Source organism: Diabrotica undecimpunctata, chromosome 5 (genome assembly GCF_040954645.1).
Source record: "Diabrotica undecimpunctata isolate CICGRU chromosome 5, icDiaUnde3, whole genome shotgun sequence".
NCBI lineage: Eukaryota > Metazoa > Arthropoda > Insecta > Coleoptera > Chrysomelidae > Diabrotica > Diabrotica undecimpunctata.
In genome coordinates, this window is record NC_092807.1 from 114,873,929 (window position 1) to 114,892,639 (window position 18,711).

At 34.7% G+C, this 18,711-nt stretch overlaps 1 protein-coding gene across 1 annotated transcript in view; it reads left to right on the top strand.

Annotated features, from left to right (window-relative positions):
• The window catches only part of Myo81F (unconventional myosin 81F), a 178,973-nt gene that overhangs the window by 155,099 nt on the left and 5,163 nt on the right, over positions 1–18,711 (top strand). Inside the window, exons 15-22 of the mRNA XM_072532583.1 lie at positions 165–394; positions 2,547–2,733; positions 5,770–5,934; positions 5,994–6,762; positions 8,509–8,794; positions 12,823–13,043; positions 17,543–17,838; positions 17,950–18,189. Coding sequence (XP_072388684.1) covers positions 165–394; positions 2,547–2,733; positions 5,770–5,934; positions 5,994–6,762; positions 8,509–8,794; positions 12,823–13,043; positions 17,543–17,838; positions 17,950–18,189 — 2,394 coding nt within the window. The remainder of the gene's footprint in view (positions 1–164; positions 395–2,546; positions 2,734–5,769; positions 5,935–5,993; positions 6,763–8,508; positions 8,795–12,822; positions 13,044–17,542; positions 17,839–17,949; positions 18,190–18,711) is intronic.

Consider the following 18,711-nt stretch of genomic DNA (forward strand, 5'->3'; position numbering starts at 1 on the left):
ATTTTTTGTGGAGTTTTGCGTAGACTAGGCATCCTCCTGTAAGAACTCAACCTCACAAGTTCACACGATACGAAATTATTGTAAACATCTATTTTTACTGTAGTAAAAGTATATAAACTGAGTACCGTTCTCGTTATATAACATTATTTTTTATTATTTTCAAGGCCATGAAAAGGCTGGGTACAATAGTATGCAGATTTTTCTTCCTGGATGGTCGCACTAAAGCAATAGACGTCCATCCGACAGATACAGCTGGAGATGCAGCCAAAAAGTTAGCAGAAAGATTAGGTTTAAGAAATTTGGAAGGTTGGGCTATTTACCAAAGTCGACCTGATGGAGAAGAACATGTTCGAGCTCATCATTATTTATATGACATTATTGCCCAATGGGAACTGTAAGTACTAATTTTTTATCAATTTATGTCCACTTCTATACATACAAAATATCCGAATAAGTTTTAGCCGCATTGAAAATTTTTTTATTTTTGATTTTAGAAAAAAAATTTATGCTTTATAATACGTTCTGCAAGGATTAAAACCAAAAAACCCACCCATAGGTTTATTTCTTTAAACGTATACGAGATTTTCCGAAAAAGTATTAGTTTTGCTCAAATTGTTTTTGACAATTGTAGTGGCACCCTACGTGTCTCTCCTAAATCGGGACCAAACTTTTTAAAATAAATTTTTGTTGTAACCCCTTGTTATAAAAATTATTTGTCAATTCACACGACCGGCGGTTTACATAATTTAAAACTGCAATGTGATAACTCGCGCCGGTCGTGAACTAGTTTAATAAACACGTAACTGTATATAAATTTGATAACGTCCATTCACGATTATTATTAGAATTGTCTGTGTCTGTGGACCGCGCAGGTGGTAACCGACCTACGTCAACATATTGTTAAATTTGTCCCCGAGAAATGTAAAAAGTAGCTAAGTAGCAGTTCCACCAACTCACACCGGCTACATCACACAATATCGAAGATTTTTATTATAAAAAGTTTATCACAATTAAATATCACATTCAAATATACAATTGCTTAAATTTAAATAAAAAAATCAGTTTTTTGGCCCACTAAATGGATATCCTGTTCATTTTTGGACTTCATTTCAAGCAACTTGGACAATATGGCTTCCTTTTCCTCTTGGGTTACGCTTTCCGTGCATCTATCGTGACACCTGCAAAATTGTATATTGAGTATGTGATGTGAGAAAAAAAACCTCTGGTTTTCTCACCACATAATTAATTCTATATAAATATAATCTTTCCTGAAAAAATTCAGGTTAAGTTAGATCTCTGTCCCGAAAAATCCAAAAAAATATGTCTCAAAATCTTAATACAAACAATAACAAACTTGTCCTAATGTGCAGCTCATAAGTATGTATTTGGTAATATAAAACAAGTTAATAACAAATAACTTACTTAAAAGGCACTATAGTCTTCTTACTAACAGTTTTTCCGGCAGTGTTGACATATTCGTTGCTATGGAGCCGATCATATTTTCTTTTGTACCAGACATTGTTTTTCATCAGTGATATACTTTACAAAAACTCTCAAATATTTAAAATAATAGAATGCAAGATTGTTAACCTTTGACTGTCGATCACTAAATGAATCCTGATTACAAGTGGCGCGCGACGACGTAATGCCATTGAGCGAAAGAACAGTATAAACGCCGCACGTATACGGTTCTTTCACTCATCTACCAAATCGCCCTGTCGATATTGGATCGCAGATAGTTGCGTTTGTACTGTTCTTTTGCCCAGTTATGTTATTAAACGTATTTTGGCTATCTCAGTTCAAAATGTCGTTTTTGGCGTTTATATTGTTCTTTCACTCATCGATTCCATTGTATGCACAAGTTTCCGACCTAATTCTACCACACATATATTCTAGTAAGGCTAGTTACGTGTTGAGGGCCTCCATTGCTTTCAACAACAATATCCAATTGTTCATTGTCAGTTGTCAAAATGATGTGCAGCATCAACTTTTGAAAAGCCATAATATAAAAATATTCACAAGTCCTTCATATTTAAATAGGTGCTAAATTCAGACGCTCAATGATCAATTGGATTATCAATGTTTCATGTCTTGATTTGTGGAAAACAAGTTAAAAAACCTTCTTCTTCATGTACCGAGCTCGATTATCGAGCGTTGGCTATCAAATTGGCTATAGTAATTTTGTTGATGGCAGCTCGGAAAAGAGATGCAGAGGTTAAAAAACCATCCTCAATAATTTTCACAGCCCTTTATATTTGAGTAGGTGCTAAATTCGGACGCTCAATGACCAATATAGTGCGAATGGATGATTAATTTTTGTTTCATTTCTTGATTTGTAGAAAAAAATCAGAATTTTACGTATTTCTATGTGTTTATGTTTTTTATTGAAGAAAATCCAATAATAATTGTGTTCCTGTGACACTTTTGATATGTTTGTTTAAAAATTAATAATTTATTGTGTTGATATAGCTCGCCTAACACTTGATCTTGCTTTGTTTTTAATTGATAGGTTTTCAATCCATTATTATGTTATCTTAACATTGTAGGAATCAAAATAAGTTGGTACCACCAAGTGGTTTATCGACGCTAGGAAGACGAAGCGGTCAAACCGTGAGTGGAGGAGAAAATAGATTTATTTTCAAGAGAAGGCTCTTCAAATCTAGTCGTGAACTTAGTCAAGATCCTGTAGAAGTTAATTTAATGTATGCTCAAGCTGTACACAGTGTTGTTAAAGTAAGTACTTTTTTTTCAATTCTTAATAGTCAAGTTATCTACTATATTAATGTGAAATAATCATTATTACGCCACAATATTAAAAATGTGTTTATTTTTTATTTCAAATTTTTTGAAATAAATTATTTTGTTTTTTTACTTGGTAATACAAAAATATTACTGATATGTTCTTGATGCCACTCTTAATAACTCAACATATCGAGGATACATCATTTATGTTATAGTTATATACATCTAAAATTATTATTTGATGTTAATATTGAGTGTAAAGTAAATGTGAGACCAAGTGTAGTTAATTACAATAAAATATGCATATTTGATAAAATTGAATGCAATAAATAAATAACAAATATAAAAAAACACTTCAGAAAAGGTTTATATTATAAAGATTTTTCTTCAGAAACACCCACTCACAGTTTTTCCTATTCCGTTTACCGGAAACCCACCCATACAAATCGTTATATCAATGTCCAGTCACACCATCACCCCGCCCAATTCAATTCAGTCATCAAAATTCTTGTTTTCGGTTCCAGAAGACTTAGGGACGACAATCACAGATCATCCGAAATCTATTCAGTAAGCCAAACACTCTTACAAAACGGCTACCACAAAACCCAAATCAATCGGAGCATGGAAAAACATATAAACCTCATTACTCCATCCAAAAAAGTAACCTTGTGGCCCAATCAGCCCAAAATCTTTCTACCTTTTATCAATGGTGTCACTGACAAGATCAGTAGAACTGTTAACCCTCTAACATCAAAATCATCTTCACTACTCACTCCAAGTTGTCCAATCTCGTCAGATCTGTAACAGACCAAATCCCCAATGAAGATAATGGTGTCTGCGAGATACCTTGTTTCAGTTGCCTACGAGCATACATAGGACAGACAAACCAACGAATCCACAACTGTTTTTACGAACATTCTATATCTGTAAAACACTCTGATACTACTTCAGCCCTAGCTCAACAGCATATTCAGAGGTCACAAAATATATTTCGAAAAAGCAAAAACCATCGATGGTATCTAAGAAGCGGATCTAAGTCGATAATTATCCGTGAAGCCATCGAAGTTGAAAAACGCCTTAACAGCTTAAAACACGCACAATGATGCTAAAAGACTGCCGGTCACATGGCGCCCGCTGCTTCGACAGTTTCCGCGCATATCGTTTCCACGCATCCTGAGAGTATAAAAGGAGCTACACAGGGTAAAACTGGTCGTCACTTGACACTGAGGAGTGGGCAGATTAAAGCCTCAGTGGCGTTTGATGGTTCTCGTATTTTTGGAGAATAAGATACTGGTATGTCACGAGTGAGCGGAGTAAGCGGATTGAGATCCCGAACTTGAACGGAAGCATATATCTCTTAATAGTTCCAAATTGGCTGCCGAAACGTCGAATTTTAAACTCTCAACGCAGTTCTTTCCGGGAACATAGTAGTAATTTTCATTCACCTGACCGCGGAAATTTTTCCCAATATTTCATTCGCCTCTACGGGGAGGAATTTTTCATTCTTACTAAATCTTTTTCTAATCTTCTTACACGCAAATACAGACTTCTCTGTGACCTTGCTTTCTTTACATCGTGTCGTGACCATCAAGTTAATCCAGAATCTCTTCAAATTAAACATCACACTAAATATTCATCCATTTCCAAAAATTCTTAGGGCAACTGGTTTTTCGCTTCGAAATTCAATTCATTCCACCCGACGCAACTTAGATACAACAAATTTCCGTCTTTTCAAAACCTACAATGACATACACTCTTACAATATCCATATATTATTATGTGAAACTTTCGATCGTCTTTCTCACCAAAAGCCCAACACATTGTCAGCAAATTGCCCCTTTAGAATCAACAACCTTCTACTTAGATATTAACATATTCGATTCAGCTATCAGAGCTCTGTCAAAAGGCTATAATTTTTCTGTCAATCCACTTTCCATCCCAACTGAGAAAATTATTTGCCAAATTGAAGAAGCTATTTCTCATCTTCCTTCCGACTAAGCCGAAGTTGCTAGACAAGATGTCGCCAGAATTTTTTGTACTTCCAAACCCACAGCGTCAAATATCAGTCTTTCAGAAAGACGTGCCCTCAAAGAACTTTAACAACCCTGACATTGTCATCCTTCCAGCCGACAAAAGTAATGCCACCGTCAATTTCAACTGTTTTAATTATTTCGACAAAATGTTCTAACTTTTTAATTCCACAGAATACAAACGCGTCCCAAACGATACCACCACCTATCTAGAAAAAAAAAAACTTATATATCTAGGGAAAAATCATCCCGAATTCCAAGAATATACGGTCTGTCAAAAATCCATAACCCCAATGTCCCCCATCGTCAGTGCATGCAACTGCCCCACTCAGAAATTGGCAAAACATCTTACCTTATTTTTACAACCATTAGCCGCAAACGCCTCGTCGTTTGTCAAAAATTCTTTCCATTTCATTGATCTTCTGAAAAACATTTCCATTTCACCCTCAAACATACTAGTTAGTTTTGACATTGTTTCTTTATTCACCAAAATTGGTATTGATGAAACAATTTTTATCTTGGACTCTAAACATCAAATCCCAAGACATCTCTTATCTCTTATAAAACGCTGCATGTCTAATAGATACTTGACATTCCAAAATCATTTCTATTGTCAAATCAAAAGTGCTCAATGGGACCCCCCTCTCTCCCGTAATAGCTGATATTTACATGAAACATTTCGAAACAACGGCCCTGTCCTCATCAAATCTCAAACCCACCTGCTGGTTACGGCATGTTAATGACATCTTTCTCATTTGGTCCCATGACATTAGATTTCTTCCTCGCCCACCTGAATGGAATACATCCCAGTATATATCTATATATATTCTAAATACAGCAAAGATTTCAAATAGCAACAGCGCATGGTTCCTCTTATTTTTAGATCACTCAACATTTCACTAGATTTGTTTAGTCATTGTTTATTCGGATCACTTCGTTTGATTTGATCTTTTGGCCCTATGTAAGGTTAATAATTAAAGTTGCTTATTCTTTTTAGTGTGATGATTTTCCTGTAACAGAAAAGGTTGCTTTGCAACTAGCTGGTTTACAGGGACAAGTAGCTTTAGGAAATCCCAAAGATAATAACAAACTCGAATACTATAATGATATTGACACATATCTACCTTATAGGATAAGCAGGACAAGAGGAGATGATGTGTGGGTATGTAAAACATATAATATATTTATTCAATAGGTATCTAATAAAACTCTTTGTTTAAGGTGCCGATAATTGCTCAAGCTCACAGACAATATGGTGCAAACCGCACTGAACTGACAGCAAAAGCTCTCTATTTGTCGTGTGTTATGCAGTATCCGTTATACGGTACCACTATGTATCCTGTAACGTATCGCGGTTACTGGTCTTATGGTAATGCCTTGACATTAGGTGTCAATAGTGAAGGAATTATGTTGATCAAAAACGACGACAAATTCGTGCTAAACGAGTTTCACTATCAAGACGTTGAGAGCATACTTCTTGACCCAAGTGATAGTTTTATTACAATAACTTTACAAAGACACCTCAACGACAATAATCATAAATGTTACGTGTTCGAAACACCACAAAAGAATGAAATAGGCTCTCTGATAGCTAGTTATTGCCCTTCGTTAGCTGGATGGCTAACGGAAAGCGAAGCTCCGATGAAGAAAGTTAAGGCGATTACTAACGAAGATAGAGTTAGACTCTATCATAATCTAGTCAACTGTAGACGAGCGTTGGTAGATCACGATATACTCAGAAAACCCATTGACACGTCAGGAAACTTCTTGAGAAATACTTTAAGGAGGTTAAGCAAGCATAAGCTGGATAAACTGAGGCAAGAGCACGGCGGGGATACTGGTGAAACATATAAAGGATTCCATTATGCGTTTTGGGCTTTTAGTAGACAATTGTTGCCGCAGAGTATTAGCAGAATTCCTGAACCGGACGAACAGATTATGTTACAAGTATTCCAGATTATTTTAACTTATGCCGGTCTTGGACAGAATGGTAAGTTTTCTTAATATGTATTACTCTTAAATATACATTTTATATTGACATAATTTTTTATATAAAAAGAAGTGCAAAAACTATAATATCCAGAAAAATGTCGAGTAATTTCTTGTTTAATGATAAATTTGTATTTAAAGAACAACATGTATTAGCAGTATCTTGATCAACTGTAGGTTTTAGAAAGGTTTTCCTTTGGTCTTTCTCTCCTACTCATTTTATTTCAGGAACTTGCAATCCAGTAATTCTTCGTATTCAATGTTTACCATCTCGACTTTAAACATGTCCTTAAAAAATCTTTACCTATGTTTTCAAATTTTCTTTTATTCTTTTTTAGATATTTTTAATCTTATCGTTTTTGCCGTTTTACTCGTTCATCTACGAATTTATATTCCCTCCACATGCATTGGGAGTCTTGTGCGAGTTTTTTTTATTTATGAATTAAATAGCATAGATATGTTACAAATTGAGTATAATAAATTTATCAGTGTTCGTTAATATTTTTTTTTTATTTTTGCTTGGATCATTTGTCATTCAACTAGTCACAATTTGATCGAAATGTAATTAAATGTAAACAATGAAGGCGTTAGAGCTCCACAGCAAACTCTTGTGTAACTCTCTACTCGACTGTTCAAGTTTCTCACTTCGTCTGTAAAGAATTAGCAAAAACAGCTTATAAAAAAATATCAATTTAACATTTCCTATTATCTGTATTCCGGTTTTTTTAATCCGGCATTACAAGCGCCAAAAAACTTAGGTTGTAACGCGCGCACGGTCAAATTGACCGTATACATAGTTTTGGTTTTAATTAATAACAAAAACAAATAGAACTTAAATATAAACCAAAAATCTTTTATTATAAACTTACGTTACAATTTTTCATTTGTTGTTGGCTTTTATAGCATTCAGTACAAAGCTGGGAAGTATGTTCTCGGCATATATACTTTTGACACTGTACGCATAGGGTCTTCGTTTCTCTGTTCTTTTTCGACAAGCAAAAATGACATCTGCCCGGAACGTCATACTGGCTATGTTGTGTTCATACTTCCGGGATGTCCAATATTTCTTTTATACGAGTTCTCATAGAAGTCGTAAGCCATAAATGGATCTACTGCTTTGACTATTCTAGTCTAAGAAGTAGATCCATTTATATGATTTTATACCATTGAATTGATGTCTAAAGATCTATGTCTAGCAGTGGACGTTAAAGGCTAGATGATGGTGATGATGATGATTATTAATACTTTAATTCAAAATTCTTTAATTAGCGTGTTTGTTTTAGATTTTAATAGTAGTAAATCCAGCTTTTTCTTTAGGTTATTTTAGAAAGTTTTTTAGCTACTTTATCAAGTCTCATTCTAATATTCTGTCAGGTTAATGAGATTGGGTCCCACATACAACAATTTGTATCCTTTCTTTTTATCCTTTTCACTTCGTCTCTTAAAGGCTCTTAAAGACTTCGTCTCATCTACCAACTCCCTATATAATTGTAAGATTCCAAGACTATCCTAATTTTTCTAACCTTTATTGGTGTTCCCGCCAAAATAGTCCTCGCCCGGAAATACGAACGGATGCTTTTTGCTTTGTAAATTTGATGCCCTCTTACACTCCCACCTTCATTTTCTTACACAATCCATGATTCCTACTGTCAGGACTGTCATTTCAGCTAATGTATCTACGAAGATACTTTTATTAACTAATGTCAATTTAAAAAAAAAATGTATTTAAATATGAGTCGTTTTTTAGGTGAGGTTATCCGCCGAGTGGAAGATGAACACGTCACTCTTCTGCAAACGATCCTGGAGCGGTGTATGAGAAAAGAATCTTTACTTTGCGAACTTTATTTACAATTAATAAAGCAAACCACTGACCATCCCGATCCTAATTCCAGAGTTAATCTGAGACACTGGGCTTTGTTGTCACTCGCTTGCTCTGTAGTTTTACCGCCGAATAAAGCCATACGAAGATACCTTATTGCACATTTGAAACGATGTAGTTCTGATTTCGTTACAGAAGAAGGAAAATATGCAAGGTAAGTTACTACGTTATGGGCAAAAAAATCACATTTTCAAAAAGTTATCTCATTGTAAAGGACATTTATACCTGATAAAATCTTTTAATATTAGTGCGAGGCACTATCAACATGAGTAAATAGAGCGCTGAGGGAGAGCTTGTATTGCTCAATGGGTGTGCTTTGGGCAAAATTATTGTAATATGATGAGCGATCTTTTATATTTTTTCTTCATATTTTCTAGTAAGGTAATGTTTTCATTTCACTTTGACCTACGTTTTGTACAAAAAGTGATTGTTCTTTATCGTTTTGCAATTAAAAATATATTATTTATATTACTATATTGACTACAACGAAACTGCCAACATTGTAACTTAAATTGAACCTGATGTTCAAAAGAGAGGATGTCCAGAAGTTGGATATTATGAGGGGTAATATAAAAATTAACCCAGGGGGCAGTTTAGTCTTTCAATTTAAGTTGAGCTAAGAATTATAGGTCTAGATACGTTCACTATGCAAACCTATACTCATGTGTTTTGAAGGACACAACGGCGAGCTTTGGGACATTAGGTCACATATGTCTACAGATCGCTCATTACAATAGTTAGAAATAATAGAGAAAATGAATCCTACTAATCGAAAAAAAAAATGAGTAAACAATTGAACCAAATAGAAAGAAAAAAAGTAGGTCCCCTTAATTTATCTTTGAGGGATAAGGAAAACTCTTAAAACCAAAATACATATATAAACAAATAACAATAAACAATCATACTTACTTTATATATTCGTTCAGCAAACCTGTTAGCATTTATTTATAATTAGTTCAAGAGAAAAGAATATTGTTATTAATATTACATACAAGTCGTATTTATTATCAGCCAATTTACTTTATTACTTTACGTCGCGATCCATTGCATCGATCAATGCATTCTGTCCGTAACCCGCAATAAGAAAGCTATGTATTTATAGCTCTAACAGGCCTTTTAGGCCTATTACTGGATAGATAATTTGCATCGTTTTCTGTTCTTAGCTGTCAGCTTCCAATCTCTGATTCCCATCTCTCTTACATCATCCATAACCATATCTCTCCATTTTTTTGGTCTTCCCCTTGTAATCTAAACAGCAAGGAAATAAAGAAGGGAAAATTAAGTGATAATTAGCCTAGTAAAGAGTAATAATTATTTAAGTAATTATTATATATTCCAAATTAATAAAGAATAAATTCGACACAGTTTAACGTATACATTTCAAATTAAAAACAAAACAATTGACCCAGTTTAACACAAGCCTGAATGTTTAAAAAAATTACGACACTTAGACCTTGTTGGAAATTAATACAAGGTACGAATTGTTAAACAAGCGATAAGAATTGAGCTGACTAAGAAGTTTTACATAGCGTGATCCACTTTAACATATGGAATAGATGGCATAATCAGCGAATACATAAAAAACAAGCAGAAGTTGGTCAAACGTTCAGTAAGAGCGCGGCGCCGAGAGTGGCCCGACGCCAGGGGGACCAGTGGGAAGTAGTCACGCTAGACGCTCCACGCCATAGTGTGGAGATCGGACGATACGCAGACAGTGGACGCGTTATTTAACTCGACGGGATAGTGTGACGTATAAGTGTCGGCAACTGGAGATTCGAAGGTTCGCAATCTCAAATCCCTGTAGACTGGAGGCGTATTCCCTAGCTAGAGCCTAGATACGCGAAGGTAACTAAGATCTATATACTAACCCAAAGTATATCTAATAATCGGAATTGTCCGACCTTTAATTCCTTGCTTGTCTCTTCTCGTCTCCCTTCGCGCCTGATCGGACATTTTTGGTCCTAACTGATATTTTGTAGTGTACTGTATAGTTAATACATCGTAAACTCGAAATTTGTTTTTGTTATTCCTAGCCGTTACAGGTCGAGACTAGAAGAGATACACATTTCGCTTATGCAGTGCTCCGGCTTCTAACGTAAGCCCATAGCCTCTCACTCTTTGCAGGACCTGAGACCGAGAAGTCCTTAATTCCCTTCCTTTCCAGAAAGATTTCCCTACCCTCTTGTAAATCCGCGAGGGCGGAACCAGTCAGTCCAGACTAGTGGAACCAGTAAGCCTTGCCCCGCTCGCAGGGATAAGTATCTCCTAAAAATTGTAGAGGCACTGATAAGGACATTGAGGCAGACGTCTTCTACAATGGTGACAGCCTTTTCAGAGTGGAGACAATTCATTAGAGGGGTTTAGTCGATTCATCTACAGCTTCAATCCTAAATTATCACGCTTAACCCCCCAATTTGTTAGAATGGTGACAGCGGTGTTTCAACTCTAAATTAGAGTTTCAACTCTAATTTATTAGACCCTCTTTTCTTTGTTGCCTTCAGGTACTCTCCAACCAATATTTTTGACTTGTCTATTACGTTTCATTCTTTCTAGATGTCCGAGCCATTCTAGTCTACGTTTTTTCTCTACTTTTGTTATTGTAGGGTTATCGTGTAATTGGTACACTTCTAAATTAGTTCGTCTTCTCCATTCTCCCTCTACACTACTTTCTCACCAAACATTCTGCGAAGTATCTTGGTCTTTCGTATTTTCAATCTGCTCTGTATGGTTTTGTTCATAGTCATTTCTCGGCAGCATATAGCATTGTGGGCCTAATTATAGTTTTTTATACTCTTTTTGTATTACGAGATATATCTTTGGTCTTAATTATTTTGTTCATGGCCCCAGCACATTTGTTGCTCTTGGTCAGTCTCAGGTTGATTTCAGTTTCTTCCTTACATGTCTGATTAATAAGGGTACCTAAGTACATATATTCATCCACTTTCTGGAATTATACAACTGATCCATCCTTCACCTAATTTAAAAGGGACCCTGGTGTTTATTCCTTTTTTGCTCGAGATTTCCATGTATTTGGATTTATTAGTATTAACTTTCAGTCCCATTTTAGGGCTTCCCCGAATCAGTCTTTTTGCTGTTCTTGCCAGTGCTTTTCCATTTTTTGCAATGAGAACCACATCATCAGAGTACGCTAAGCATTGTTGCTCTTACTCTACTACAATTTTTTCTAGAACTATATTGAATAGCAAGGTAGACGGCAACGGGTCTCCTTGGCGAACACTTTTTTACTATTTCGAATCCTTCTGAGACTGTACCGATGCATTTCACAGACAAAAAAATTTACTTTTATCTGCTTAGTACACCGTTGCTGATATCCAGTGAGAAAGCTAGGTTTCCAATAAAAAAATGCAGTTCTCATACTAAACATATGTCCAAAAATATGTGTTAAATATATTTCAAAAGTAGCCTTAAAAAAAGTACTGCTACTATTAGTGTAGGAAAGTATGCAAAATACATTTTTGTCTACATCCAGTAATGCTAAATTTGTTAAAAAACTATATGTTGGTGTTACAAATTGTACCGTTCGATTTCGAACTGTCGATTTTATGAAGTGTTGCCATAACGCAGTGACGGCATTATGAATTGTCCGTTACCATTTGTGTAGTTAGGTTCTGTCGCGTTACGAGATGTCATGGAACACTTTTTGGGGGTCTGCCTGTCGCCTATAGTAATTCAAACCGTTTAAATTGTGTAGTTCCTCCATACAGAGGAAAACATTATCTTGGGACATACAATATGCGATGCGTCATTATTTATTATATATTTATATTTAATCTAATGTTACATGGAAACACCAGAAAATATTTATAAGTCTCGCAAGGCAACAGTTAAAATACGAACCCTCCCAATAGCAGTTCATGCTTCGATTCGTATGGCTCATTCACTTATTCTTATGTTAGTACTGTAATATTGTTATAATGCCTACGACAACCATGAGATCTGGTTGTAGAGGAGAGCTTATGGTCGCCAATTGTGTGAGGTAACCAAGATCGAGTGGAAGCTTAGAGCGACTCAACTACGGGTACCAGATAATATAAGTTTGCGTGGTTACTTATAGTTTGCTCTAAAAAACCGTTATCTCACGTAAATCCCACCCGTTAAATATTTTTTACGTCAGGCTGTCAAATATCTAAACAAAATAATAATAAAAACTTTCATTTTCAGATTCGCGGAAAAATGTCTTTCTAAAACGCAAGGTACTCGGAGAAGACAATGGCCTCCATCTAGAGAAGAAATTCTTTGCACAATAAATAGAAGACCAGTTTATGCTAGGTTCCACTTCATGGACGGACAATATCATTCCGTAGAATTCCATCCATCTGCCACTGCTAAAGATGTTCTTGAAGTAGTTCGAGATAAAATTGGACTAAGTCAAGAAGCAAAAGGTAAACTTAATAAATATAATAAAGGAAATAAGCATTAATGTAATTTTCATCTCCAACATTAGCGGTTCCGCACAAGATCTGACATTTAATAAATTTTGCGCGTTCTTTGTCACTTCACTCTTCCACCTTTTTTGTTCTTCCTTATATTTTCTAGGACCCTTCTTGACATTCTCTATCATCCCTCGTTACTATATGATCTCTCATTGAAGTCTCTGGAGTCTAGATGATTCGGTATAGTTGTTTTTTTAACAGTTGTCCTGTATTTACAAATGAATAAAATCACATTTTATCCTTCCTCAGACGAGTGTATCAGCAGAAGAAAATTGTACACTTCAATTCTTCCATCATTATACATTGAGAAAAGAACCCGCACATGTTCCATAAGAAAATGTAATTTTATCAATTCTAAATTAAACAATCTAAAGTTTGTTTAGTAGAAAATGGTTGCCGTCAATTAGTGCGGTCGTAAATATTATTAAACTTATCTGAATTGACCCATTGCTAAGACCGGTCTGGAGCGATAAGCAAACGAGGTAGACAGAGTTGGACTTTTGACAATTAACACTGACTAGACGGTACTCCTATAATAAAGCAAAGGATCCACAAAATTTACAATAATTAAGACGGCAAAAACAAAAAAAAATCGGTTGCCTGTAAAGTCGGTTTTACGGGCGAAGATTTTACGTGACAACGTCTTTTTCTCGGTAGAATATTTATTGATATGAATATTATTAAATTGCACAATAGGAACAAGGAATTGAATGAAAATAAGAATTGCACAAATTTTAGCTATAGAAATATATTTTGTTTACTAAAACATTGTACATGTAAACTTAAACTTAACTAATTTCTATTTGAGTGATTTTGTTGAGGATAGGACGATGATAGGAGAAATATGAAATGAAAGGAAGTGTTTCTGCTGTAATGTGTCTTGAACGCCAAGAACGCTCGAGAAAGACAGAGACCAGTGATGTTCCGTGGAGCTTATCCAATATCGGGAGATGCCTTCGGCAAAATTCGGTAGATTTCGGTAGATCATATGCAATGACGTAAATTATATATATATATATATATATATATATATATATATATATATATATATATATATATTATAATACAGTGCGTCCAATTAAGTGAACACCATAATGGAATTTTTTTTTAGTTTTATGACCTAAAACCTAAAATCAATCATCAATTAAATTTTTTGAGCCATATACACGAGGTTTGTCAAAAAATATGAACATAAAATTCATATTTTTTGATAAACTGCCTATATTACTAAAAAAATTTAATATCTGATGATTGTATTCTAAGTTTTAGATCATTCAGAACTTTTTAGAAAGAATAACTTTTTTCCATTAAACTAAAAATAGAAAAGTTTCCCATTATGGTGGCGACTTAATGGTTCAAAAGTTAAAGACCTTAAATAATTATGCTGAACTAATTATTAGAAATAACTATAATTCATTGAATTTTGTTTAATAAATAAAGAATCAAATTATTGGGACCAAATGCTCACATCAGCTATTATGATACAAATAAGGTTTAATAATATTTTGAGAAATAGTTATAGGTCATAATATTTACAGAAAGTTAAAACGTTCTGGTTCAAATATATGTAACAACCATTATCTGCTAATGGATTAAGTCGGCAGTCAAAGAAAACCGACAGCACACACACCGTCATTTAGCTAATAATTTATCGCTTGATACTTGAGATTCTTTGAGAATTGAAGAGACGTGTGTGAATGATTATGATTACGGAATGATGTTTATACAATATGTTATTATTAGCTATAAAATTACGAACTTGAATCTCGGGGTATTTCGCTTTCTTTGCATCTTTGCAAATATATTTTTAAACACTATAGGGAAGTATCAAATGAATTTTAATACAAACGTATTAAAAATACCAAGTATTAGGTTACACTGAAAAGTTTTTTGATGGTAACAGAAATAAAAAGATAAATTGTAGTATCCGAATTTATTTTCAAGTCATTGTGATATTTGTTTTAAAATTAGGTAGATTCAAGGGGCAGTTCGGTAGATCGGTAGATAGGAATCAAATTCGGTAGATCTACCGAAAAATCGGTAGACGGAACAACACTGACAGAGACACAAGCACGGAAGCACGCACCGATTCAACGCGCCTAATTCTCTAGTGCTGCGCGCGCAGCGGACCGATCATGTTTGAGTGGGAGAGAGACGCAAGGCATTCGCCGGTCCGGCGGGCCTCTCTCTCGTTCGGTGACTCACTGTAACAGACGTGAGCGGGCGTTACACTTTTTCATGAATGACTCCGAGCCACAACCTAATTTAAGACGTTGTCACGTCAAAAAAACTGATGTAAAATATATTGCTTTGCCTTATATACCCGAAATTAATGTTTTCAAATGAGTTTTAAAATAAATTAAATCTATTTTAATTGCTAAGATTATAGAAAAACAAACATTAATAATAACTTGTGGTTCTGGAATGAACCGTTTTTTTAATCGTAACATTTGTAGATTTGATGACAGTATCACTTCACTCATAGTTCTGTTTCGCTATCGCTATCCTCATCTAAATTAATTATGATCGGTTCAATTATATTATAATCTACATGAACATATAAATTTTCTTTACTTATTACGTGTCGGACTGAATTTCTCCAACTACTTGGAAGAATATCATCGACACATTATCTCTACAACAGTACTACTTAACGTTGGAGAAATATTTTGTGACCTCACGTTAGACTTCAGTTCGTGCCACATATGTTCTATGGGATTAAACATACAATAATAGGCTGGAAGCCGCAGCACTCTATGTCCCACTTCCTCTGCCAATGTATCACAAACATATACTTTTTTTGTAGAAAATGCCTTTAAAACTTCTAAAAGCTCTTGTTTGGTGTATCATTCTTCAAAATACATATCATTCGTCTCCATGTAATTTTGAATTTCCAATTTAGTATTATTCGAGTTTGGAGCCTTACTTAGTTGGCGACTGTGATAGATTGCATTGTCCATTACTATCACGCTATTCTGAGGAATGTTTGGCATGAGATTATTTTTGAACCATTCTTCAAAAAGTTCGGCCGTTGTATCTTCATGGTAGTCGACGCAGGAGTCTTTAATATTCTTTGCAGAAAGCCACAGGGCATTTGGAACCCAACCATTTTCTGATCCAGCATGTAAAATCCTTATTCTTTTCCCTTTATTTGACGGAGCTTTTGTCTTACATTTACCGGAGGAATCGGCAAATAATTTAGGTGTTGAATGTGTGTCAAACCGTGTCTCGTCGAGGTAAATTATCAGACGATTTTGAGGACGGAATTTTCTTATCGAGGTTATATATTCATGACGCCATTTTTGTAATCTATGAGATTCCATAATTACTTGTCGTTTGTCAATTATACGATATCGAATGGCCATACTTTTCAAAATTTTCCATAATCTGGTGAGGCTACAGCTTATTTCGGTTTCATCAACATTGAGCCGTTGCTTCAGAGCTTGTTGCTCTTCGTACATGGTATAGACTTTTCGACGTATCAAGTCCTTATCGGCTTCGTCCATACATTTGGTGGAACTGGAATCTTTACGTTTTTTCTTGTTTCTATGGGATTTGATGTAATTCTGTTTACTGTGGTCACAGGTATTTTCGCAAATCGCATATTTCACTCGTAGCGGAAGTTGTGTCAAGTCCTCTTTTAAGTAAGGTACTGTATATACTTTTTACAATTTGCTTTGCATCTACAGATAAATGTTTCTTCTTTACCGGAACACTAGAAGAAGCCCCATTATTATTATCCCACGGACGCCACATAATGATAGAAAACGTAATGAATAAAATGAGTAATACTACTTAACACTTCCCGTGATACATAAAGACAAACAAATTTGATCAAGAACTCGTATTTAAATAATGGTTGGTGTTCAGTTCCATAAACTTATTATATAAATACCCAAAAAACCACTTAAAGCAAACCCGTCGCGCACTACCATCGAATTCGAAAAACCCTCTTATCAGTACAGTTTCGTCAATATAAGCCTTATCTGTATTAATAAAATTATAATGAGTTTGGATTGTATGCAATTAAATCAACATTAAGAAATGAAGATTGACAAATTTTACCAGGAAACATATTTAAATTTTACCTTAAACCGGGCCTTTTATACTATTATCGGGATTATTAACCCAGGAGGTTTATAGTCGGTACTAATTGAAGTCAACCATTTACTGCTAAACAAATCTTACCTTTCATTCAATAAGGTAAAGGAGTAATTCTGAAATAAAAAACATCGTTTTCTCACATAAACAATGCAACTAGGTACTATACGTCAAGAAAGACAGACATTTTGATCTTTAATGTCAGGGTTATATTTATCACAAACAAATTTATTGTTACATTATATTTCAATAGTCGTATATGTCAAACAACATATTGTCACTGTGTTTACATTATTAAATTAACTATTAATCTTTAATTTCACATGTTTTTAAACTATGTTTTTCAGGTTATGCAATATATGAAGTGTTAGGAAATTCCGAACGGAGTTTAGCAGCTGAAGAAAAAGTGGCTGACGTAATGGCAAAGTGGGAGAGATATCGAGCCGCAACTACTGCTAACTCAGTTAATAATACAGGTACCGCTAAGAGAGCTAGACCTCAACACCACTTTTTCCTATTTAAGAAACATCTCTTTATGGATAACTTTATTAATTTGAACGATCCCGTCGAGAAGGAACTCTTATACCATCAAGTATTACACGATTTAAGAACCGACCGGTTTCCTATAACAGACAAAGAAGCGGCAAGTATTTTTCACTTAAATTTGCTACTGCAAGCTATAACTAAAAACATCTGTCAGTTTTAACGTGTAAGATTTCATATAAGGTAGTTTAAGTCTAATTTAATATTTTAGATGATGCTAACGGCACTCCAAGCTCAATTGGAACTGGGAGATTTGGAAGAAAGTATTCACGATTATAGACCTATCGCTGCTCATTGCTTACCAGCGCGTATGGTACCGATGTTACCTTGTGAAGGAGTCCAAATGCACCACCAATCGTTAAGAGGAATGACACCTTCTGAAGCAAAACAAGCATTTTTGAATCTCATCCAAAGTTGGCCGTTACATAAAGCGACTATATTTGATGTTATGGTAAGTTTTAATAATGCAGAATTATTGTTTTCATATTACATTCACTTACGGTTCAAAAACTGCTGACAGTCATTGCTAATCTAATTCTTTTACGTATTGACCAATATACTTAGTGATCTATAGTTCCAGATTTTAAAATTATTTTTTAAGTATGCAGGATATTTCATAATGCCATAACAAATAAAAGTTACATTTATTTTAATAAATGCTCTCTATTCGCTCAGTGCGTAACTATGGCGCCATATACCTTTCCCATTTATATGGCTATAATTTGTGATGCTTAATAGTTAACAAAAGCTGCTCTGGTTTATGTCTACTAGTATTGGAAAATATTTGGTTTGTTTATGAATACTGGACAAAAAATTTAAGAATAAGTAACAGGAACTCCGTAGAATTGTATTTTATCATCGAGTTAAGCCTATTGTGCGTAGATAACACTTCATCTAGAGAGAGTATTTGATAGACGGACACGTGAAGAAATCGAAATATCCGATAATCAGTCATGACTCTGTAAATGTTTCT